Raw genomic sequence first — 27538 nt, forward strand, 5'->3', positions numbered from 1 at the left:
GATGAGTCAATTGAATTAGTATTTTTTTTCTATTTTTCAAACGTTAATCTGTAAAAAATCGGGAGTCAATTCCGATTGATTGCGGATTTTATTTAAATCTGCATTCATTCCGATTTGGAATTTTAATATTAAAATTAACTTCCCTTCGGACTAAATTTTACTCGAAGGGAACTAATTAAATACAAAGTCATCCACTCCAGATTTAGACCGCAATTTTTTTTACAGTATACAGACTAATACTTTGTAGCAAATGATTTTTATTTCAAAAAACAATTATCCCTTTAAGTTTTCTATTTTTTTTATGGTTCATTTTTTAACGATAAGTTAATCATAATTAAAAAGTTGCATCGACTACTATAGTTATGAAGTTAATCTTTATTACTAATTTCATGGGTTTTATTTCATTATATAGCACTCCTATAAAACTTAATTTATTGCTCTCTACAATAAACTTTTATCTGCAATTATTCTTATACGATAAAAAAACAAACCACTAAATATTGATTTAAAAATACCCGCGTAATAAAATCGTGGAATTGCGTGCGCAATTCTTGCGTCGCAGTTTACAAATTTATAAAAAAACATTACGTCGTTATTAAACTGTAATTCATAATTTTAAATTTTTGAAATAAAATCCGATAATTTTTAATTGCCACTAACTCCAGAATCATCAGACAATCAACAATTTTCTGATTTTTTTTTCAACCAATCAATTACAAAAAAATACCCTAAATATGTCTATGGAGATGTCAAATATTTTTTTTTTTTATAATTTGTCGTTTGAAAAAAAAAAACAAAATTATTAGACATCGGCTAACTTCAGTATTAATAAAAAATAAAATAAAATTTGAATGATACTGAAGTTAGCCGCCATCTAATAATTTTTAAATTCTTCTACAAACAACAAATTATAAAAAAAAAAAGTATTTTAAAAAAATTGCACTTATAGTGTTTTTAATTTTCTACCTGTGCATATTTTTAGTTTTTTTTTTTTTTTTCTGTAATTGATTTACTGAAAAAAACAACCTGAAAATTGTTAACTGTCAGCTAACTTCAGCCCATGAATTTGAATTGTCAAAAAAAAATCGACTAACTTCAGATGTGTAATTACTAAAAATTGAATTAAAATAAAAAGAAAATATTTCCAAGTTGAAAAAAATATTAAATTCGCGCTTGCGCGTATTTTATTAGATGGCCTAGTGTATATAAAATATAAGCCAGTGTAATAAAAAGGGGAAATACACTAACGCGTCGGCGTGGATTTGCGTCTGCGCATGGGCTTACTACTCCAATAGAGCCGCAGTATCGCTTTCACATTTCGAGAGTACAGTACGGAAATTAAAGTGTCCTGATCGTGTCTTGTCCACCGAGGGCGGCTTTATAAAATCTCATACATATATATCTATATATACATACATCTACACGTCCATCTATAAACACAATTTTCTTTTTGTTCTAAAATAAATTAACTTTTGTGACATCGTGTGATTAAAATATAAACAAATAGTAGTGCAATAATATAAATAATTAGCAATGTCGATTATTTTGGTTGCCATGGCAACGTTAATTTGACACGGACGAAAAAACAATATCCTGTTGCAGACAGAGAAGAGAATTCTCCCGAGGACGCTACAAAGCGCGTCCGGGACCTTTCGACCTCTTCCTTTTTTTAATTTTACTCCTTCAATTTTTTTTTTTTTTTTTTTTTTTATAATTAACAATTACGTTAATTTTCTTGTCTTTCTAGTCGATAAATTAAAATTTAAATTTAAAAAAATTTAAGTGTCAGTTTAAAAAACGTCAAGTTTTGATCCTCGTAGGATTTAAATTTTTAAAGGCTCAGGATAAAATGTCATGGGATCCAAATGTGTCGATATTGTAAATTTAAATTAAAATGGATTTTTAAAAATGTGTTGATAAATATATAAATAAATAAATAAACGTGTAGATAAATAATCAAATTATATGTAAATATAAAAGTTTTGTAAAGTGAATTTGTTTAAAAAAATAAGTTTTTTGTTGGAACGACGAAGTGGATTTTCGTTCATGGCCAGATGACAATCAGCTGTTGATTACTATTGTAGGTAAGTAAATTGTTGAAGTAAAAATGTATTATTTTTTTCCGAGCACTATCGATGTCATTAACAATCGAGTGATAAGAATTGCCACGTGACTTAATGATAAATGTGCTACTACTTAAATAATGGTATATACTTTTTAAGCTATCAGTGGTAATTATATTTTTTATCTTAATAAAATTAAATTGTTCTATGGATTAACTTAGTGGTAAATATATCTTGAGGGTGTTTTTATCGATGTCGATATCGATATACCTCGAAAGCCATAAATCGGTATTCAAGGCTAGAGTTTTTTACGCAGCCATAGTTCTGTTGTATTATCCAATATTTATAGCTTGGAAAATAACGATACCCTACATATACATTTTACAGTATTAAAGCTCTCTATATTTACTTACATTTACTTTAAAAGCTCATTTTTATTTTTATTTTATTTTCCAACATTTAAATCTATTTATTTCGTTTTTATTTTACTAATAGTAATAGAAAATTTCACGACACTGAAGTTAGCAGACGTATAATAATTTTTCAATTTTATTTTTTACATGATATATTATAAAAAAAAAATATTTAAAAAAATTGCATGTATAGTTTTTTTAATTTTCTACATATGCATATTTTTAGTTTTTTTTTTTTGTTTGCAATTAATTTGTTGAAAATGAAAACGAAATTTTTTAATTGTCTACTAACCAGGATCATCTGAAGTTAGCCGATTTCTAATAATGTTTGGATGCTTGTAGAAACATTAAATTATAAAAAAAAAATAATTCAAAAAATTGCACGTATGGCCTTTTTAATTTGCTACATGTGCATTTTTTCTTTTTTTTTTTTTTTTGTAATTGGTTTGTCAGAAAAAAACATCCAAAAATTGTTAATTGTCTACTAATATCAGCATTACGAAAATCAAAATTTTTTAAACGTAGAAAAAAAAAATCTTGGATCAATAAATTATTTTTTTCTTGCAACAAGAAAAATTCTTATATTAAGAAAGTGTTTAATGATTTTGTAATTTTGGTTAAAATTACAAAATTTATTAGAAATTACAACTAATTATTTTTTTAATATAAGAATTAATTTTTTTAAATTAAGAAATTACTAATTTATTGACTCAAAAAAACTCTTTTCAGAGGAAATTTTATTTCTTAATTTAATTCCATGACTTTTCGTTGGTTTTATTTCAATTTCCTGAGTCATCTATAGAAAAATATAATCCAGTAAGAAAAAAAAAATTCAATTCACATATAAAAAATTTTATCAAAATATAATTTTTATTTATATCAAATTAATAATAATTATTTTTTAAAAAACTAAATGTCACGGTAGTGTGCAAATATTCACGTGTTAACTTGCTGTAATAAGATCCAGACTTGTATTAACGAATCATAGCAGTTACATAATAAATGTACATGTATATATATTTATATATATATATACAAATATATATCTCCTTTCGTGTGATACCACAAAAAAGTAAATAACTTTTTTTTTAATTTAAATGAAATATAATATTTTATTAAGTAATTAATATAAATTCATTGATCTGTTAAATGTAAATTTAAAAAAAAAAGTTTCTGCTATCGGATATTAAAAATTAATAAAAAAGTTAATTATAAATATATCAATTATAATTATAGTCGCTAAATAAAAATGATAAGTTTTTAATAGTAGTTATGGATAACCGGTTGATTGATCCTATAGGCATTGGTTTCTGACCACTTCCGGTTAAACTCATTGCTCTTCACGACCTATTTCTAACAGAGACATTTTATATTATATTCAATCACTGGCACTTTAGTTTCACTGCCAGCATAATATTATCAACTCTTAAATATGAATATATATATACCATAATTTTACAATATAAATATATGACCTAGTGTTGTAACTACAACTGTAAGCTACGAGCTACATTACATTACTATAATTTTAGTTAAATATTATTTACTACTTTTTTTTATAACTCTAAGCTCCAGTCAATAAACGTATAGTTATTGACAACGAGTATTTATTTAAATATTTAAATATATGTGCAGTAAATGTATACATGGATAATATAATCAAATAGATACCGGAAAAAAACGCAAGCTGGATTCTAGGGCAATCAACTATATCTTCGTGACTAATATCATTAAAGATTTTTTTTTACACTGCCTATGACCCTCTTCAATTTTATTTCACCGTAACCCTTTCAGAGCCGTAATTTTTATATCGTGCTTACGTATAATTATTCATGTGCATTCGTGACTAATTGCTAATAAATAGTTTGAATTACGGATTTGTGTTATCGTGTCGTTGGTATTGATATTGATGTTGGTATTGGCTTTTTTTTTCTTTTATAAAATAGTAAATTGTGTGACAAGGGGTAAAACAAGATGATTTCAGACCGGGGTGAAGTTGACTGTCTGTAGGCGAGTGCTGACAAACCCGCAGTTTGAAATCGTGTTTCATTTTGAGTTACAGTAGATTTTTCATGATTACCTGCATTGGAACTTGAAGTTGCAGTGTCAGCAATCAGTTGGAAACAAGTTAATTTAAGAACAATGGTGTGATTAATTATTATTGTAAACGTAAATTGTCACTTGCGATTTATGAATAAGCAGAAACGATCGATAGTATTTATTATTGACACTAATTTTTGTAAAACTTGATTACTAGCAGAATTTTCAGTTAGATAAAGGTAGTGATCTGAAATTACTAATAAATTAATGAAATATCAGAGCTAAAGAGAGTGAAACTGTCTTTTAGTGTCAGAAATATTATTTGATTCTTTCTAAGGGTTGAAAATATTTTGTTTCTGCCTGTTGACTGAAGACATTTGCAATTTACGCATTCGCTAATATTTGATCGGGGAATCGCGCGGAAATTAGCTTATTTTCACGGGGTGTACAGGCACTGGAATTGGAATCGATGCTGGTATCATGAAAAAAATTTTTTGTGAATTAGTGGAGAGAAAAACAAGCCTTTTTTTATATCTTTATAACTTAATAATTATGATTGTCGATATTGGATTTCCCATGTATGAAAAAACTTATAAAATTGTGATAATTCTGAACTTCAAAACGTAACTTCAAGCGTAAAAAAATTTTCAGCCCCCTGACCTCATTCTTGAACAATTCTGATAAAAGTCATAAGTGGTTTTAAAGTCTTTTTTTTAACGTTTTTCCAGCCAGGAAAATTCTCAAATTGAATTACTTCTGCTTCGAAAATTCCGGAAAATCTACCTAGAGTATACTAAGTTGAAATTTTAATTTAACTCTAATATTATAGTTTTAAAAATGATCAACTCTAAACTCAGAAGTGTGTCAAATTTTTGAAGTTCACTATCAACTTTTTTGTTTAAAAAAAAGCGATATCACTTCCGTTAGAATAGAATTCTAAATATTCATTGATTTTATTTTAAATCAGGATCTTTGATGTAAATTTGGCTATTTTTTACGAAATTTCGATCATCAAATTTTACTGAGAAATGGCGCCAATTTTTAAATTTGAAAATCAGAGAGACACCTCAAGAAAAATTATCTTTTCTCAAATTTTATTTCTTTTTTGCTTTGTTATAAAATCTACTCAAACTTGAAAAAAAAACTTTTTTTTCCACTCCACCCTATTGAGAATTTAAAAATATGAAATTAAATTCATTTGATTATTGTTCAGTGTGTCAGATAATATTGACATTTAAATTATACTCGTGAATGGATAGGTTTGCTTATAATTTTATATCCATTTGATTTTTTTTTTTTTGCTTATAATAAATTACTGAAATGATTCATCGCGTGAATACACGTGAACATTTTGTGAGTATGACTAATTTGTTATAGCCATGAGGGCGTACGATTCGTCCATATGCAGCTTTAAGTTTATCCATTATATTAAATACTGTATTGTGTATATAGTTATAGTTATATTTCTTGAGCCCCAAGAGACTTTTATTGTAGTCGTTTCTGGATTATCTAAATTACACTCGTAACTTTAATGTATTTTTGTACATCTGTTTTCATTGTTACGTCCAATAATATATAACTTTAACAAAAATATTTTTTTTAAAGTTTACTCGTAAATTTGTCCCATGATTTTTTTAATCTAAAATATTTCAAATAAATTTTCTGTATGAAAAAAAAAAATTAGTTAATATTTTTTTGATTAAAAAATTATTATAATTATTTTTAGTAATTTACCAAAAAAAATGTTTTTACTACAAAAAAATCTTCACTTAATCTACGTATTAAAATAAATAAAATAAAAATAATTTCCAATCAAAATTAACTTCAACAATTTTTTAATACAAAAATATTTTCATTCCTCATGAAAAAAATAAATAAATATCTTTATAAAAACATTTTTTTTCCCAAGGTAAAAATAGTCATAAATATTATATAAATTTTTATTTTTAAAATTACAGTTAATTTTTTTTTTTTTACTACAAAATAAAAAGTATTTTTTGTACGTAAGTAATTATATTAAAAATTTTTCAAAAGCTTTCTAAATAAATAAAATTAAATTAAAAAAAAAAATTAAAAACAAATAAATGCCTGACAAGGATATGAAATATCTACTTTTGTCAAAAGTATACAATTATCTCAAAGCCGATGATGAAATCCCCGGGCTATTCTCCCCTAGTTTCCCGTCACTTATTCTGAAAAGTTTTACTACCCTCTGTCGTTTACTACCCTCTCTAGAGAACTTTGAGCGTTGGCGTTCATCAAAAGTCTTGTTCTCTCCATTCTTCTTTGTAAAATCGATTTTTATTTCCTTTATATTTTATCAATACCAATCATTTAATATACCAACAATACAATTTTAATTTATATTTTTTTAAAAACTATATTTATAATTATTTTTATTGATGATTAATTGCATCAGCGGACATTGAACGTAAACCCACTTGAGACAATACTGCTCGCAATTCACATACTCTCGAGCTTTGTGGAGTATTTTGCTACTACAAAGGCACAGAATTTCACTTTCAACCCTTCTTTATTTCACAATTCCATATACAAACCATGGAAATTAAATTATAAAATAAAATAAAATTATAATGCAATAAAATGAAATATATCTTGACATTTTAAAATGGAGAAAAGTTTATACATGTTTCCATTAAAATACTGACATTTAACTTGGCATTTTTAAATTTATTATTTGAAGAAAAAAAAAAAAAAAAAAAATTATACAGACAATTTAAAAAAAAAATAAATTTTACTTTGAATGTTAAATAAATAAAATATTTTTTTATATTTTAAAAAGTAGTTTATCAAAAAATCTAGGCCACGGACGTGGTCAACATAATGATATGCAATGACTCGGTTTATATTTTGAGATTACACGAAAGTAAAGTAAAAATAAAAATAAAAAAAAATAAATTAGTAATGATCTCAGGCGGTTGTCATGGACATGCTGTCAGAAGTCTGATGAGAGGATAATTCACAATAAGAGATGGGTGCGCAAGGATATTTGTTAGATAATATTCTGCGCACGCGCTGTATTGATTTATCCCTCGTATCAAACCAACACACAAAACAGACTATTCTCATTGGCGCAATATAGCTCTCGTGGATTCATCCCTTTATGATATAAACTATATAACGATTGCGAATTTACTATTTTACTACATACTATACTCCCCTATCGGGCTCTTATAATCCTTCGTCATTCCTTTCGTAGTAACACGCAACTCGTCGGCTTCCGGAATAAAAAATTCCTTGATTTTACCCCAATATCATTATCATAGTAATAAATACCTAATAAACATACATTCAAGCGTTTTATTATTTTTGATAAAATAAAAGTCAACTCGAGGCAAAATGGGACACTAGTTTTTAAATAAAAGAAAAATGGGCAAGTTGAACAGCCTGGTGAGTGGGAAGTATTTTAAATTTTCAGTAAAAGCTGACTTTGAGGTAAAATGGATCACGATTTCAAAAAAAATTGCACTGTTTAAATTCCTACCAGGTTTAAAGAGAAATAAGTAATTTTGTTTTATGATAAAAATTAGCGCATGCGCCATGACCAAAAACAGAGGCAAGAATTTAAACTTTCAGGTACAGATCTTAGGAAAAATATTGTACACACTATGGAGAAAGGGAGGACGTTCTATCCACGTGTTTGTCATCCTCGCGGGTTGAAATGTCCTACTTTTCTCCCTTGATGTGTAATATACTAATTAATAAAAAATTTTAATTGGCCATACTGTCCAGAGTGATCAACTTACCCTTATTTTTAAAGGAAAACAATTTTTTTTTTGTCTCAAAAATGGTGGCTTATTTTGCTTTATCTCTTAGCTTTCAATTTCAAATGCAAAATATATTAATTATTAATTTTTTTTTTTTCATAGTAAATTGCTGCTAAGCTAATTGCTGCTGCTAATTTACTAGCAGTAAATTACTGCTAAGACCTACGTACTGTAAATCGTGATAATATTCAGAACCTACATGGAAAAAAACTAATCAGTAGCAGCTACCGATTATTTTTTTCCGTGTAAAAGGACTTAATGAGATTCTAAAGATTATGAATTTTAGACTTGGGTCAGTAATTATATTTTTTTTGATGCAATTAAAAAAAAATCTATCTTGACTTTTTCAAGTTCATAACTTGAATGATTAATGGAATTTTAAAAAATATGAATTATTTACTCGTGGAACGACTTCTTAGATATTGAATGACAATTAGAGATGATGATTAATCCAAATCAATTAATATATTGATAAGAAAATTTTTCCCATTAAAAAATATAAAATGTAAAATGTGTGTTAACAATTTTGAGCCAGTGCACTAAAAACTGTAAACATAAAAAATTGCTTTTAATTTTGGCAACTGACCTAGCTCAATGTACTACTAAATGTTTAAAGAATGTGAGTGTGGGTGATGCACTACTTGCAATTGTGTCAAAAAATAATTATAATTAATCTCATTTGTTACAGTAATTATTCAGATAATTTTTGCTAATCAGCAAATTAAAATAAATTTGTTTTAAATATTGCGATGATGTAATTTAAAATATTAAATTTATAATTTATCTGTTAAAATAAAATTACAGTAATCAGAATTTAATAATAAAATGACAAAATAAATAATTAAACATTAAATACTGTAATCTTATGATGTCAAGGAAACTGAAATTTAATTCGAAGATATTTAAATGTGAGTAGTATACAGTAGAGTGCACCGACCTGGCGCGTCGAAGCGCGATCAAAATAACTGACTACATAACTATCTACTGCTTTTCCGTATACCGAAACATTACGAAAATGCCTTAGAATTTTTATTTCATCTTTTTTTATTTTTTTTTTCACGAATGGAAACATTCTTTAAATAATTTAAAAACAATTAATTATAACAGTGGCTATAAATTATCAATTGATATAAATTAATTAGGCGGGCTTTAATAAAATTCACACAAGTTATATGTAGGTCATGTGAAGATATAAAAAACGATTAAAAGTTTTATCAAATTAGTGGCATGATACTGCGAGAGTATTGCATTTAACCTATCTAATTACTCCAATTGACTTTCTTGATCCGCCCACGTATTTCGTCAATACAAAACTACATACTTTAATTATGTATTTCTTGTAGTGTCTTCCGTGTTATGAAAATAACAAGAATATAAATTTTTTTTTTTATTTTTCTCATACTATTTTTAAGAAAATTCATAGATTCAATTTTGAAAAATATATATAAAAGAAAGGCGGGAAAAACGGGACTGACTGGGCCAAACGGGTCATTTCCAAAATTTGGTAAAAAATTTTTTTCCAAAATTGTCATTTACGACTCGGCATCATTTTTTGGTGACTTGACTTTTTGTTTAAAATTTTTTATCTAAATTTTTCTCTGAGAAATATTTTCAATTGTCAATTAATAATGCAAACAATTTGTTGGGACAAGTCAAAATTTTCCCGGGGCGGGAAGTATATGGAATTAGTCAATTTTAAAAAAATTAAAAAAATCTGAATTATTTATACATTTTCAAAATAAGTATTTCATAACATATCACAAGTCAGATAAATATAAATATGTTTTTATATTTGAAATTCAAACCAAATATTTGAATTATTTGATACGATTTGATTCAAACACTGTACCCACATTCTTGATATATGTACATATATATATCAAGTATTTATTCACGTGTAGAATAATAGTTGTTTAGCATAACAAAACACTTGTACCTTCAACATAAATATAATAAATTCATAAAATAATAAATGCATTAATGAAATTTAATAATTTGAATTTATCTTCCGCATTATACTTTAAATAAACATAAAATGTACGCAAACCACATACATTAAATATTTATTTATCAATTGTATGTTCATGTTTTCTTAAGTATTCTCAAAATAACTTGGGTAATTTTTGGGTTGTAAACTTAATTTACAGTAACGGACATTGTATACAAAATATATTTAATTCAAATTCATGAAAATATATTTAAAAAGGATAAATGAACATAAATAAATACATCAAAAGATTTTTCTTACCGCGGACTTGTCTTCCGGATGATAATGGATAGAGACAGTGGGTTCCATGATGCATAGATGTCTCGTTGGCAGTCGACCAGCTGCAGTCAGAATCCCCACAGGTTCATTGCGCGCTTCGTACATAATCCGCGTACAGAGTTGCTTTGCTTAGGTTAAATGAAACGCCGAGGGTTTTTTTTTATCCCTTTTTCTCCACTTCATACAACCCTATCCCTTATATACTTTATGTATATATTTATATATATATATACCTCTTGGATGCATATTAACTTACCCTCAGCCGTTCATTGTCATATTATTATTTTTTTTTTTTTTATACTTAACGTCTTTCACTGAACTTGAACAATTAAAAACGTCAATAAAACTCGAAAGGATTTTTTTTCTATTAGTAGTCTAATTATAAAATCATTATTTTTGTATAATTAGAAAAAAGTCATAACTAATAGAGGGGTGGGGGTAAAATGGACTACTTAAGAAAAATATCCGGACAAATGTTTCTCTGTCTCTTCTACTTTTTAGTCGTCAGGTATTTTATTTTGATACAATTGTCATTAAAAAAAAATTATATGGGGCAAAATGGACTGTCTAAAAAATAATGAAAAAAAAATTTAATGCTTGGAAATTTTTATTATCTATAGAAAAAATACAAAAACAAACCACGGCCAAATATTTTTTTTTATTTTCAGAAAATGACAGGCAAGGGAGACTGGGGTAAAATGGGGCACCTAAGAATTCTGGTGATAGGAAAATATTTTTTTAGATAAATTTATTTATTTTGCGATTATTATGAATTTCGAAGTGAGACAAAGTAGTCAGGGTACACAGGGCACTCATCAATTTTTTTTATTAAAAATATTCAAAAACATCAGATTTTTTTTAATGTAAATAAAAACCAAATTTGATGTTCAAAGTCTGCATGAATTAAATCTTATCACATCCCAGTCTCTTTTACTACTTATATATAAAATATGACTAAATTTGTTTTCAAAAAAAATTATACTAATTAGTAAAAAAATTAACTTTAACTAATTAATTTAACAAAATTCAAATTTAATTGTCACAAAAGAATTTTAGAAACTTATTCTTAATTTAAAATTTATAATTAGGCGGTCCAACTTACCCTCAATCTGTCTTATTTAATCGTATAATTTTTCATATAAAATTCCTGGTCGATTTTACCCTTTTTAAATTTCATATGACAAATTTTAAGACTTACCCTCTTACCCCCACCTTTTTACCTATACATAAATTTTATTGCAGTATAAAGAATAAAAGGTGTAATTTCCTTGGGAACCGAATAAGATTTAGAGCATTATAAATAACCACAAATTGATAGTCGGTGTCTTCTGTGTTATCATCATATGTATATAGAAATGTACATTAAGACTTGAGAAACCGTTAGGTAGAAATATCAATCGTTTTCTAGTACGTGCTTGTTATTTAAAAGAGGACAGAGGATTTTATTCCCTACGGTAATATTACTACGGATATATTATTATTATTATTATCATCCGTTTTATTAATATCTATATATATTTTTCAAAAGTCATGCTTTATTGAAAGTAACAAGTCATCGACACTATAGTGCAACAAACCTTTTATAAAATCATTTTAAAACGTTTTCAGTCCGTTATCTTATCAATAAATAGCTTCAAGCTCAACTCTTTACTTTAATAGTTTTTTGTTTTTTGCCATGCATTAAATCCCTCAAAACATTTTCAGTCTGATGCAAAGTCTACTAGTCTGAGAGCACATTGACGTACTAGAAAATTTAATAATCTTTCCAATTTATTTTTATTGCTTTACTTTTTTATTGCTATTTTTTTTTCCTATTAATCATCATTAAATATTTAATTATTTTTTTTTTATTGTTTTTATAATTTATATTATATTTAATTATACATATATTTTTTTTCCATCGCTAAATTATTTTTGAAATTTAATTCTTAAAATTTTTCGTCTATTAAAATAATTTATTATTACAAATTTATACTTTTTGAAAACAAAAAAATTCAGATTTGACAAGATTTGGTTTGATCCATAGATCAAATGTTTTATTTACATTGATATCAATAGATTTATGAAATCTCAAATTTCTTATTTCGAATTCTTTCAAAATAAAAATTTTGAATTTTTACAATTTGATAATTTTTTGTAAGCTTTTATCTCTACAGATCTTTACAAATCTAATCTATTTTTTCTCAAGTTAACATTTTGTTTTAGTAAGAGTTCAAAAAAAAAAAAAATTAAAAATTTTACTTTAAAAAAAATAATTCAGCCCTAACTAGATTTAATTTTTTTTTGTATTTTGATCTCTACAAATTTATATAAATCTTTAAAGATCATATTAAAAAAAAAGCAAATTACAAAACCAAAAATCAAGAATTTAAATTTCAAAAAAATTTCAGGTCTTATCCAAAAAAAATTTCAAATAAATTCGAGTAGATCTGTAATAATGTCTGATTTTTTTTTTTGTCTAGATAAATTTAAAAAATATATAATTGATACTTCCGGAAATTTCTCAATCACATTTATTAATAGAAATTCTTCAATACATATCGGAATATTTGTTTTTTTTTTCGCTCTAAAAATAGATTATGCAATTTTTTATAGCCAATTAATACCGGTTTTTTATTCACCAATAAATTCTTGACCTTTCTCTTTCATCTGGCATTCACTTATAAATATTCTCGAACTTCGATCAGTATTTTTATGTAAACACAACCTATTGAAGTACAGTCACCCATTCATAAAACTTTTAATATTCTTCCGATAAAATTTGAACAATAAATCTCACAAACCGACCAAACAAAAATTATTTCCGAACCTCAAAGAAAAATCAGAGCTTAATATTTTTAGCTAAAATTTTTTTGAATATTTAAAAACTATTATCAATCTTCTGAAACTAAACATATTTTATTTCTTTTTGAAGTGACACAATCTAAGACTCTAAAAATATTTAAGTTTGTTGAGTATAGTCTTAGACGGAAGTCACGAACCGGAAGTCTCATACCGGAAACAATCAAGCTGTCAAGATATTCTTCCTTCGTCTCATATAAACGCGAATGGTCTATTAATTATTTTTAATATCATTAAATATATAGTTTGTTTTATTTTTTATGGTATAAATTGGTACAGTAATTATTATAATTAGTATCATCGACGGCGTAATCTATTTTGCTCGGTTATAGATATATAAAGTGTACACACAGCTCAACATAATTTTAGTCACACACAGTGTACACATATATAATTTAAAAGGAACTAGTTAGATAGTCTACTATTTATGCTTGCGAGTCTGTTGGACTATGCAAATTTATCAATTTAGTACCCTTGTGTGCACTTAAGTGCATTGCGTTTGACACAATCAGTCCTCAGAGTCTACTATATTACGCACTTTTGTCCTCTTTAAATCTTGTTTTATTACATTATTGTTAATTCATTTTTTTTTCTGTACAAAAATAATTTAATTTATTGGAAATTTTTTTTCGAAACTTTAAATAATTCAAATAATTAAAAATTATCTTTAAAAAATTTAAAACAATTTAATTAACAATCAAATTTTAATCAGGATAAATTACACCGCAATTGTAATTTTTTTTTAAAGATTAAATTTAATTAAGTTTTTTATTACGTTTAAATTCAAGTCAAATGAACGATTCAATTAAATTTAATTATTTGATTAATTACCTTGTATTAATTAACATTTTTTTCTATTCCGACCTCAATTTTGAACATAACTATACGTTTAATAGAGAAGTTCCGTAAGTCATTTGATTTATGATGTTTGTGAAATTGATGGTAATTTATCACTTGGATAATTTTTTATTTAAACGGAGGGTTAAGTACAAAAAAAAACTAATTTGATCCAAAAAGAATAGCTTGGGAAAAAAATTTTTTTAGCGCGAGAAATTTCTCCTGTGAAATTGATGGTCTTAGTAAAAAACGTTTTTTTTTGGATCAATAAGTTCCCTAATAGCCAAGTTGACGTAAATCCACGACTGCATACTGACGTCAAGATAACTGCAAATAAAATTGACCCCAACTTGCTGTCAATTTAAAAGTCAGTTTTGTTCTCTAATTTTCTCGTAAGCAATTTGATGACAAATTTTTGCGTCGGATTGCCGTCATATTATTGTAGTAAATTTACGTCAACTTGTATAGTTCAAGTTTTATTCACATTGTAGTCAAATTAGTAATTTAGCAGCAATTTGTTGTCAAATTGAAAACAAGCCGCTGCTAACTATGAAATATTCTAACATTTGACTACAATTTGAGTGCGACTTTAACCACAAGTTGGCATAAATCTACGGCCGCTTTTGGAAGTCAAGTTGACAATAGGTTGCCTGAGTTGCGGGGCAGTAGCCGAAGACCAATTGCTTTTAATTTTACAGAAAGTCGGCGTCAACTAATTGAACATGAATTTTTACTGTCAACTTGACGTCAAATTTCGCAGTAGTTTTCAATCAATTCACAGTAAAACTGGCTATCAGTGGAGTACACATTGGCAATTTTTTGTAAAAATTTTAATTAGCTCTCAAAAAATGTTTTATCTATTCATTTATTATGATAAAACTAAAAAATGCCTAAAACTTTACATTTCTAGCTAATTATTTCATTTTATGAGAACTCTTTTGTAGGCCGTACGATTCTCCACGAAATTATAATTTAATTTTCTCATGTTTTGTAAAAACGTTAGCAGTGAGAGATTTTATCACAATTTTAATAAAAGATTAAATTTCAAGTAATATATCTAAAAAATTTTTGACATGCGAACATGACAATGGTTTTTTTTTTTTGTTGAAAATTTCATGCCCTACAAAAATGTTTGATTGATAAGACGGTTAAAAATGCCTTTGATCAAAAAGTAACTATGAAAGATTGAAGATTACTACGTACGAGTTTTTTTTTGTAAGTCTGCAAAAAATATTTTTAACAGTATGATTTTTAAAATGGGTCACTAGCTTTTGAAAAAGTCACTGACCTTTCTTAAACTTCCGGTAGATATTTAATGGGTTTAACATGAACGTACATAGGTGTGTACACATGTCACCTGTCTGTGAAAAGAGAGTCATCTATTCATAGAGAGATCGTTCTCTTCCCACCTACGACATTTACAGCTTCTCACCATTTAAAAAACATAGCCTAAGGGCCAGACACATAACTAGTACTTTTTTTCTAGTCTCTATTACCTAATGGACTTTTTCATAATATTCTATAGTCAAGGAAAACAACTTTTATGATCAAGTTGAATGACTTCTTTTGAATCACTCACTTTTTAACTTTTTTGCCTTTAATTTTTTAGTTTTGTTCTATTAATTTTTTTGGCTCAGAGTTCGTTGAACCAAGTTAAAGAATATTCCCGTGAAAAAATTAAATCTAATGAGGTATGGTCAGATGTCGTCAAATTTAGTTGTATCTGCAAATTCTTTTCATATTGACTGTTCAGATTTGTTCATATGTGTTCAAATCTGGCGAGATATGGCCATATCTACCCAAATTTGAACATATATGAATATATCTGATCAATTATCAAGAAACAATTTTTACGGGTACAATTCAATCTGATGAGAAATGGTCAGATTTGGTCAGATATTGAATTAGAACCTGACCATATTTGATCATATCTTGTCAGACCTAATGATATCTGCAAATTTTTCTTGGCAATCGTTCATATTTCTTAATAAATATTCAGATTTGGCCAGATATGGTTATTCTATCAAAATTTAATCATATATGAATTTGACTATATCTGAAAAAATCTGATCAATTATGAAGAAAATTTTTTGTGAATACAATCAAATCCGATGAAAATTGATCAGATTTGATCAGATAAAATTATATATGGTCAGATATTTAATTTGAATCTGATCATATTTAGTCAGATTTAACCATATTTGCAAATGTTTTCTTGACAATTATTCAGATTCTTTCATAAATATTCAGATTTTGCTAGATATTTTGCCAGATAGTAAAGAAAAAAAATGAAAATTTGTTTTGTTTATTTGCAGATACCAATGTTTGATAATCAGGAAGACTTGTGGAACTTGGTGGGATGCACTCCGTCCAATCTTATGAGTAAGTTAAATGTTTTATTTATAAATTCTTAATATATACTATATATACAGTAAGTAATGTAAGATCTCAGATGCCATAGCAATGTGGTCAGTTTGAATTATAATTAAAGTAGAACGAGTGCAAATGCAGTCTGGCAAGTCTGGCTAATTTCCATTTCTATTTTATCATCATCATCAAAATTACTTTGTTCTTTTATTAATTCAAAGCTTTTAATATTTTTCATAAATACCAAGTCACTTAGTGTCAATTTAAAATATGTGTGTACATATAAATATATATACATATTCATATGTTTAGTAAAAGTAGTAGTAGTAGTAGTAGTAAACTGTAGATAAATATAAAAAAAAAAAAATAGATGACTAGAGCGCAGTAGTGAAGCAGGTAAAGGTGTGGGCTGACGTGCGATTACTGACGCGAATTTAGTGCTTCAGCGTCAGAAACGTCAGTTTAAGCTTAACTTTTGATGAACGTGTTTTGCTCTCATCGTTAATACCTTTATAAAACTCCTGTACTTAACGTTTACGTTTTTTTTTTCTCAACACTTATACGATCCCATCGTGAATAGAAAGAGCTCACGCTCTCGCGGGACCGTTGCAAATCACGTGACTACGACGATGAGCGTGCGACTGTTATGCTACGGAACGTGACGCGAAGCAGTTGTTGTTTTATCAATGAATTACTTTATTACTATTCTTTTCACATCACAAGATTTTTTATTGTCTTTGAATAATAACGTGAGCAAAAAAAATATTTTTATTTATTTTGCACGATAATTAAATTTAAAGCTGCTATCAATTCATTGTTTATTTTTTTATCGGGAATTATTTTAAATATAAGGACTGTGAGTCATACAAAGTACTAGTGTTCTTTATCAGCTGGTTAATTGTGAAATTGTATTTATATTGTCTCAAGTAAATAAATGATAGTGAAATTATAATTAAATTAAAGTTTAAGTGATCAATTTTAGTGCTAATTGTAGGAGTCTGCTACTAGTGTTCATAACAAGTACTAATATTCGAATCGAATATTTGAAAGTTCAATCAGAAACTTGAAAAGTTATGTCTTGCCTTGATCTATGAAAATTCAAAAATTCAAGTGATTTGAAAAAATAGGTAAATTATTTTTTTTTTAATTTTTCGCTGCCGCTATATTTTCAACGCCAACAGATTTTTCCTTTCAATGTGACATTTAATGCATTTTTTCTGCCCACGCTGAAAAACTTTTAAAATCAATCAATTCAGCCATTATCATACTATCCAAAAAAAAAACTTTTTTGAAATTTTTTCTCGAACAGATGATTTGATTTTGGAGTTAAGGCGGCATTCAATGCGAATTTTAAAAAATATTTTCTTGAAAATTTACTTTTGGAATGACACGAAACGTACTGTACTGATCGGGCTTAATTTTTTTTTTTTTACAAAATTTAGGGATTAAATCGCTTTGAATTTCATATCAAAAATCCAAATTTTTCAATCCGTTCGAAATTTATACACAGAAAAAAAAGGATTTCGTTCGCAAGAAATATTTTCCATTATGAATTGAAAATAATAATTATTTTAGGACAAGAAAAAAAGGATCAATTTCAATTCATAATGCGAAAATTTTCTGTACCACGAATCTTTTTTTTCTGTGAACATACACTCGGTCATCTTCTTAGAAATATTTGAAAAAAAAAAAAAAAAAAAAAAAAAACTTTTCTAGAAGCTCAAAATGTCGAGATCTATTGAAAACTCGGTTTTCAAAAATCAAACCAAATCCAATAACTTCCCTATTTTTGAAGATTTTCAATTTTCTCAGCGGGAAATTTAAATAAAACCGTACACTTAAATGACTCGTAAAGGGTACATTTATTTTATAACAAATAGATCTTTTACGTCTCTCATATATTTTATTGAGAACTAAATTGATCTATATAACTGACGATGACGTTATTACAAAATCAACTATTATATTCTGAATTAAAAAAAAAATTCAATAAAAAAAAAAAAAAATGTTAAACTGTAGCTATAATTTACTATTATAGACATCATGGTTCATTGAACATAAATAACCGTGCAAATTGAACGTCGCATGACAATGGATTTTATTTACCGGAAGTTAACTGTACGATTTAGAATGTGACGATTTAATTTTTTAAATTTTAAATAAAATATATCTCCAATATTTTTTTTTTTTTTTTCTATCGAATTTTTCTAAGTTCTTATAAAATTGATAAATTATTATTGTTTTTTTTTTTTGTTTAAAGTAATTAAAGGATACGATGCTATCGTATGCACTGCCTGCGGGGGGCAAGACTCCACCAGGAGAATTAACACAAGGTTTCAATCGTCTGACAAGAGTTCAACAGAATCATGGCGAGCAGATGATGCGGAACGGATTGGCGACAGTTGGGGCACCGAACCGAGTAGCCGATGGCAATAAAACAGCATCAAATAATAGTAGCGTTAAGACGATACCGACGACTACGACTACAACTACGGGAACTACGATATCTACATCATCAACGACAATGATCACAACAACATTACCCTCAATGAGGATTGAGGATGAAACAATGCGAGATAATGGTCGATGTCATCAAACAGAAATTACAAATGACATCAGTCCAAAGCATAATGGAAATGGTACAACAACAACGACGACGAGAAAGTCAACGCTTCATACTTCCAGAGTTACCAAAGACGATAGTCTTCATAGTATTAATAGTGAAGCTAGTACTGTTGGAAGTGACCGGAAATCCAAGATTGCTAATGGCGGCAAGCACGCAAGTCTCAAAAGGTTAACTTTTAAATTATAATATTATTATTATTGCTATTTAACTCGAATCTTGGGAAAATTTTAAGGATTTAAATTACTATTTAAGTTTATATTTATTAGACATACACACGTGATTTTAGTACTTATTTATCTGATACTGGGATGGCTGACAAAAGTATTTTATTTTTTTATTTCATTTTTACTACACTCTACTAGTTCAGAAAAAGTTAAAAAATCTCTATATCATCATGGTGTAAATTGTCCGGACTTTTCTCTGAAAAACTCTGAAAAAGTCTTTAGAACTGAGTTTTTCAGAGATATTTCTGAAAAATTTGTACCAGGGCATGGAAAAAAATTGTGGTTCAAAATTCGCTCACGTAAAGTAAAAAATTCGAAATCGACTGTATTTTTAGTAGATTTCATAGAAATCTGACTAAAGTTGTCCTCATGGAGATGTTTTCAATAAATTTTGTCATAATTTATCATAATTAGTCGAGTAAAACCCGAAATTACTTTTAGTTCAAAAGTTTATATACATATATAATATATATATGTATTGCGACTTGTTACTTGGATAGCCGCCACATTTTTCAATGGATCGCGATGAAACAATGTACTTATTTCGCGGGCGATTACCTTGATCGAGTTCAAAAATCGGCCAATTCGGTCAATAAGTTAGAAGTAGTGTTCAAAATTTTTTCTAGTAGAAAAATCGTTTTTAAAACTGAAAAAAATTCAAAAAATGAATTTTTCCGCGTCTTATGTCGAATACAACCGCAAGTTTTGAAAGATAGTAAATAATGTTTAGTTATGCAATTGGCAATAAAAATAACTATAAAACATAACAATATAATCAGAAAAAAAAAATATTGCTTTTATAGAGAATTGAATTAGCTATAAAATTGCAGTGATAAAACCTTACATTTTCTAGCTTAGATAGAATTTTAAATTCATTAGAAATCTTTTAGCGATTAATTAATGAATGCATAATGAGAAATCTACTTCTATTCGTCAGGAAATGAATTTTTTTATTACTATTAAAATCATAAAATTTCTAAAAAAAGTTAAACGAAGTTATAATATGTCTCAAATTAGAAGTTCTACAGATTGAACTTTTTCGTAATTTTTTGAAATGATTTTTTTCTTTACCCGGAGATAGTAAACTATTTATTCAACTTAAAAAAATATAACTCGGTATGTGAATTACACAATAACTCGTGTTCGCGTGCCACGATGAATCATGAGGCCAAGATCGTACAGTAGAGAATAAAAGGAATGCTCACTGTCAAGGTAGTATGTTGTTAAATTAGTCGTGACTGTAAGCATTCAAATTCCGTTCATATTTGATACGCATTTTTTTCTTTTTTTAACCAAACAAATTTTTTATCCATATTTATAATTATTTTATCCTCAAAAAAACTGCGTTGTTTACTTTGGTATTAACCTTGAGTCTTTTCTCGTAAGTACTAAATTACACAACAAACATTACGTTACATTCATTCCGTATAACGTCATAAGTTTATTTTAAACATACTGGATATTCTTTATAGTCTTTTGTATGTATGGATTAAATTTTTTTCATACTATTCAATTATGTGGATTTTTAAAAGTCTTCAGAAGATGAAACAATGCCTTATGTTATTTAATTGTATATACAATACTATTGTACAGACAATCAAATTTGCTGAATGAGATTTTGAAAAAAAATTTATTAGTCGGGTGAGGGACAAAATTTAAAAGACAACTCAAAGTTTGAAAAATATAACTATGGCCAACTTCGAGTTCTATGATAAGGTAACATAAGTCTACTCTGTTATTATTGTTAACGAAAAGTCAAATTAATACGAGCAGTATAAGTGTACTTTTATAAAACTCTAAATTACAAAGAACAGAAACAAACTTTTGACAGATAAAAACTTTTTTCTCCATATTTTGGGGTGGGTCGTACTCCGAGTAACTCGTATCGCTTTAAAACTTGGAAAACATGTCGTATATATATAGAAACTCGACAATGAAAAAGAAATTTTCATCAAATTTTTAAAACGCACCATCGTACCCTGTATGGTCCGTTGTGTCCCAGTCGCCCTTACATATATATTTTGTAAAAATAGATATTATACATTATCTGCTTGTAAATTGAAGTACTTCATTAAAATTTATTTTATAGAAATTTAAAGATCGGCTAAGGTCTGAACAGTCATAACTTATTACAAATGGGTCAAATCAGTCAATCGCGCTTATGAAAATTAAAAGGTTACTTTAATAAAATTATGAAGAATTTTTTCAAGTGAACGAAATGATCTCATTATAATATATGAAACATGAAACTGTACTTCAAAATATGCAGAATATCTAGTTCATATCTTGAACTTTAAAGGTCAATTATTTAAACTTTGTTTTTTTACTTTATCCAACTTCGTTATATTATACTGCTCCATAAATTTGCAGAAATTCGCGATTCCATTTTTTTTGCGGAATAAAATACAGCACAGTCTGCATAAGCACTTTAGATGCTTTCATTAAATTTTTCCTGTAAGTGAAAGAAAAAATTGCTTATTATATTAAGATCTCACAGTATATCGATAAATTGTTTTTAATTATTTTGAATTAAATTTATAAAAATAAATTATTCATGATCATGAATTTTTCAACTTTGATTCATATGAAAAAGAGAAAAAAAGAGGTTGTTTAGTGTGAAGCCCCTATAGAGACTTTTTACACTTTTTGCACACCTCGAACGCGAAGCAGAGGTAGTGTTCTACTACCGCTAAATTTAAAAGTCGACTTGTCAACTTAAATCATCACTAATTCATTTTTTCTACTTAATTTTCTTACATGTTCATTCTTTTACTAGAGAAGGAACTTTTCCTTTTTTATTTTATCTTTTCCTTGGTAATATAGACCACTATTTTTTCAACGAAGGGCTGAAACTTAGCGAGCCAAAGACCTGCCATTGAAATGCATTAAAAATTTTTAGGATATTTATCTTTATATTTCTGAAAAATGTCATCATTTTTAAAATTTACAATTTATTCAGTCTCTATACATTTATTTTTCATTTATGTATCAATAGTATTCAGAAATATCTTTTCTTATTGTAAAGTAATGCTCTATTACAATAATTGTATACAATAGATTTTCATCGCATGTTCAGAAATAATCACCTACTCTTCTATTATACAATACTTTATCAAAAATATATCATATATTATTTTGAGATACATTAACAGTATGATTGTGATAAATTATCATTCATTGAAAAATCAAAAATTGTTTTTTAACCTTCGCATAGTTATTAGGAGCTGGCAGAATTGTTTTGAATAGTACCTAATATCAAAAAATTTCATTTTATTATGTGTTTGTAATTTTCTCAAATAATTCATTGTTTAAGTCGATAATTTGTTGTTTGTCATTGAAATTCACCCAGCGTTGAAGAAATTAAATTGCTCCGTTGATTCAAATATTGACGAGTCTTACTTCTTAATATTGGGTCGTCTACAGAAAATTTATTGAATGAATATCGAAATAGATTAGAATCAGATAGTTTAGTTCTCATAATGATGTCGTTAATTGACAAAAGTCGTTATTCCGACGGGGATTTTTTCAAACAACTGTCAGAAGACTTTCTCTGCAGGTTTTGTTTAGCTATATTCAAATGTCTAACGGCATCGCTCGCAGCGCTAACTTTTTCTCAGCGTACTAATAAGTATAAAATCTAATTCACCAGCTCATTATTTTTTATGACATTTAATAAATCTGAAGAGTATGGTAGCAATATTTTTATTTAATACCCCATTACATTGAGTACTTTGGAGTTATGATCAATTGAGCGTACAAGTAAAATCTCTTCTTTTTTTCAAACAAGTAATTCTATTGAAAATAAACTATTTAAAGATACTCGTTCTATAACGTTTTGAAGCGTAGGTATCCTCTGATTCATAAGAAGATATCTAGTCTTCAATTATCACGTCTGAATAATCTTTCCGTGCAAAGGTAGGTGTGGTTTATTGTACTACACTTAAAGTACAAGTACTAGTAGTAATATTATGTTGCTATTTAGAGTACCATCCAATTACCTTTCAGTAGACCCTAGAGCAGAAATAAAATTTTTCATCGCTGGTGATTTTTTTATTCTCTGATTTCTTCCAACCAATTATTATGTTTAAACTTGTGTTCTTTTACCACGTGGGTTAGTATACAGAACCTGTTTCCTGTTGAAAATTTTTCTTGTACGCTTACTCTTCGCAATGTCAGATCAGGGTTACTATAATATAGATTAATTTATACCATTTATATATATCATATGTATTAACATTTAAATATCCTCATTACAAAGCATATTTTATTGATGATAAATCTACCCGGTGTATTTTATTAATTTGTCATGATAATCACGTGATAAATAAGACTGTGATGAATCGCTAAATGTATACTTGACATATAGTTTTATATTTATTGTTGAACGTTTTAGTTTGCTGCCAAAAAGTTAACTGCGCACTTATATGATCTATTTTAATAAACTCAATTCTCTCTTTTTAATTATCTACACTTACTATTGCATTTTTTGATACACTGTAAAAAAGACCAGTGATAAAAATGGACTCAATTTAACACTGCGCGGTGTTAAAATGAAATAACAACGGTGTTAAATCGGTGTAAAAAAAATTCCGCGTATAGAAATTAGAAAAAAAAAAAAAAATGATTCTGTAGATGGAGAAAAAAAAATATTTTCTCTTCAATTATAAATTTATTTTCGCTTTTGTGTACTTACCGTTCCTAAATATAAATAACATATATGAAGGCAAACAAAAAAAAACATGTGCCGTAGAAAGTTAACTTTATCCATTTTAAAATTTGTTATTCCATATTAGAAGATGCGGAGTCGGTGGATAAATAAGTGTAGGAGTTTGGTTGAATATAGCGTAAACGACGCATTTATACGCCACTCGCCTACTTAGTTAACTGTTAACTCATAAAAATATATAAACAAGTGAGATATTATCTCTGATCAGGTTTCTTCTTTATTATACCTACGACCTATGCGTCATATTAAATGTCTAACCGTAAAAAAAAATGTTTCGCATCATAAAACGGTACAGAATAAATTCAATTTATTAAGCTCATTTTTTCTTATATGAAAAAAAAAGTATGGAAAAATTAATATGTGGAAAGTAACGAGTAATACAAAACCAGAAGAAAAGTTTTCTGTCATAAATTAAAAATTAGTAAGCGTTCGTATCTTTTACTTATGGAATAAGTGGGTGATTTTTTATTTATTTAATTCCCGTGAAGTAAATTTCATTAAGAAGGAGAGTTTCGGAAAATATTAATTATAAAAAAAATTACTAGTATATAGTGAGCTTAGGTCTTTGATATTTTGACATTTATATTGAGTACGTAAATAATTACGAGCTCCCTTCTCATATATTTACGCGAAATTATTTTTAAAAATTATAAGCAGCTGATAATAAAACTTTAATAAATATAATTCCACTGAGTCACAAACTGTCGTATGACTTACATCAACCATACCACGAAATAAAATTTCATATTGTACTGGAATATTAAATATTCCCATAAAAACTATGCCACTAGCTATTCAATAATTTAATATTTTCACTATGTATTATATATATGAAATTATAATTTAGCGAGTTACTAAAACATTTTATAAATTAAAAACATAACATTTTAAGTTTAATTATTAATATCTGAATGAATTATTTATTTAAATAATTATGTTTATAATTAACAGCTGTTTCTATTAAATATAAATTTATTTAAATATTAAAACTCCAGAGCAGAGTGAATGCGGATTTAAATAAAATCCGCGTCACTCTGAAATCTCTCCGCTCATAAGAAAATCCTCATTTACTCCGCACGCGGAGTAATTTTTTTTAAACTCCGGAACTCCGAGGAAGTGAATTCGGATTTAAATAAAATCCGTATTCACTCACAATTTTTTACAGTGTAGCAGTAACATAAATTAAAACCAAAAGTTCCATAAATTTATATTTAAAAAAAAAATTAATATCTAATGGACTTCGATACGATTTAATTAATTACCCGATTAATTTAACAGACGTTTATTATTATGATAATTTGACCTTGAATTTTCCGTGTCAATTAACCTGATAAAGTTGATATATTTACTTGAGATGTACGTCAGTTGACACTTGAATGAAATAATGTTTTAATATTAAGTACAATCTCATAAAGTTAATAGATGATGACTTAAATTTCTGTACAACAGATGTGCCAGCAATTACTGTCTCTATGTTGCGCAATTGTCATCCGCTTGTATATCAGAGTGGGAGATGAAAATAAACATAACGAAAGCAGAAAATCCCGTCATAAGTCTACCTATTATAAGTATAATGATTGCATCACCAAGTCTGGAACGGTGATACGTAAATATATCCCTACCTTCTTCTTTGTAATATACGTGATATGTAATATATTTAAACTCACAGCCCACGTGACTTTTATTGCTTATTCTGCGAATTCAAACATTCCCGCGGAATTTCATACTTTTAGCGCCATCTAGCATTTTTATAAAGAACTTTAGTACTTTGTCGGTATATTATTAATTGCAGAATTTTTTTTGAAAAATCCGTGATTTCTTTTCAAAAATTTGTTCTGCATTTTCGGTCAGGTTAAGGCTAGGCCGTAACTAAGAAATTATTGAATTTTATATTTATATTAATTTATTAATTAACTGTCATTACAACGATTTTTTCCGCTTCTGGAAAAATACATAAGACACTAGAGAACTTCCTTGGAAAATTTAGAAATATAAAATCCAGAAATTCCGTTAGTACTGCCGACCCTTAACGTCGAGTTTACGTCAAGTTATGCTGTTACCTTTTGACTGTAATATGAAAACAATATGAACTGCAAGTTGACGTAATAGAAATTTAAGTTTAATCAGAAAGTTACGATTTGACAGAAAGTTACAATAAAAATTTTGAATAAACAAAATTGACGGCAAGTTTCGTCAATTATTTGCACCATCAATTTTTTACAGTCAACTTGACATTTTATTTCAGTTGTAGATTTCCGTCAACTTTTGATCAAAGTGACTAAATAATCCCAAAAAAATAATTTACTTTGAATTGTCGACTAAATAAATTTTAAAAATTAGAATATGTTTTTTTATTTTCTAAGAAATTTTATTGATAAGACTGTAGTTTAATTTTGAGGTCTATACTTTTTTTTAACATTATTTATGTAGTAAATGTGTTTATATAAATGTGAAATTTAATTTACAGGGTGTCTTTTGGATCGAGTAAAGGCTCAATGGTCGAAACGTTAGTTTACGAAACTCCAGTCCAAGAAGAGCCTGAGATGAATAATTTTCTTGAACATAACGGCCGAGTTCCGATTGCTCCATTTCCTGATACAGAGTGAGTTTAAACTATTTTTATTTAATTATCTCAAATATCCACTAACGCACGTACGTGATTTTCGATATCATTGACGTATTAAACTACTAAATTTAGTAAGCCCTTGAATTATAATATAATGATAATATTTACTCGCTCTGTTGATATATGAAAGCTATTTGCCGTAATTTACCTCTCTGACTCTTTTACATTAACGCACTCATAAAAATATGTATACATAAGAGGGAAGGGTGAAATTGTTATGCATAAAACGATAAAGAGCCGACATAAGCGATGATTATGCATTCAGGACACGAGCATCACAAGTTATCAATGGAATCAAACGTGATAATGATTATGATGATGAGATCTGGGCTCTAATGACATGATTGTCAGAAAACTTAGTGGGTGGAAAAATATAAATATATACATATATATTCGTATATAAACGAGGTCGTTTTTGTGTAGACTTATTTTTAGTTTTTATGATGCGTTTATACTCTTAAATTATTTTCATTAAAGATTTTATCTTTGTTTCATTTATATATGAGGGAAAGGTGGAAAAAACGGACTACCCCTAAAATTTAGTAGACATTTTTTTTCTAAAACTGATCTTATTGGTCATTTATGACTTGTCATATTTTTTGCCGAATTTTGAAGGCCTCGAGAATTTTTTCCGGGACTTTTGGTTTTTAAAATCATTTTTACTAGAAAATAAACTTTAAGGACTGTTAAGAGTTAAAACTAAAAATCAAAATAGAATATA

General features: G+C 27.3%; 1 protein-coding gene across 1 annotated transcript in view; it reads left to right on the forward strand.

Annotated features, from left to right (window-relative positions):
* The first annotated feature begins 1284 nt into the window (after positions 1–1284).
* The window catches only part of LOC103577595 (uncharacterized), a 50054-nt gene continuing 23800 nt past the window's right edge, over positions 1285–27538 (forward strand). The window contains exons 1-4 of the mRNA XM_014439394.2: positions 1285–2084; positions 16564–16630; positions 18876–19408; positions 26659–26793. Of these exons, the coding sequence (XP_014294880.1) occupies positions 18891–19408; positions 26659–26793 (653 nt within the window). The 5' untranslated portion in view covers positions 1285–2084; positions 16564–16630; positions 18876–18890. The remainder of the gene's footprint in view (positions 2085–16563; positions 16631–18875; positions 19409–26658; positions 26794–27538) is intronic.

This window comes from Microplitis demolitor, chromosome 6 (assembly GCF_026212275.2).
Source record: "Microplitis demolitor isolate Queensland-Clemson2020A chromosome 6, iyMicDemo2.1a, whole genome shotgun sequence".
Taxonomy (NCBI): Eukaryota; Metazoa; Arthropoda; class Insecta; order Hymenoptera; family Braconidae; genus Microplitis; species Microplitis demolitor.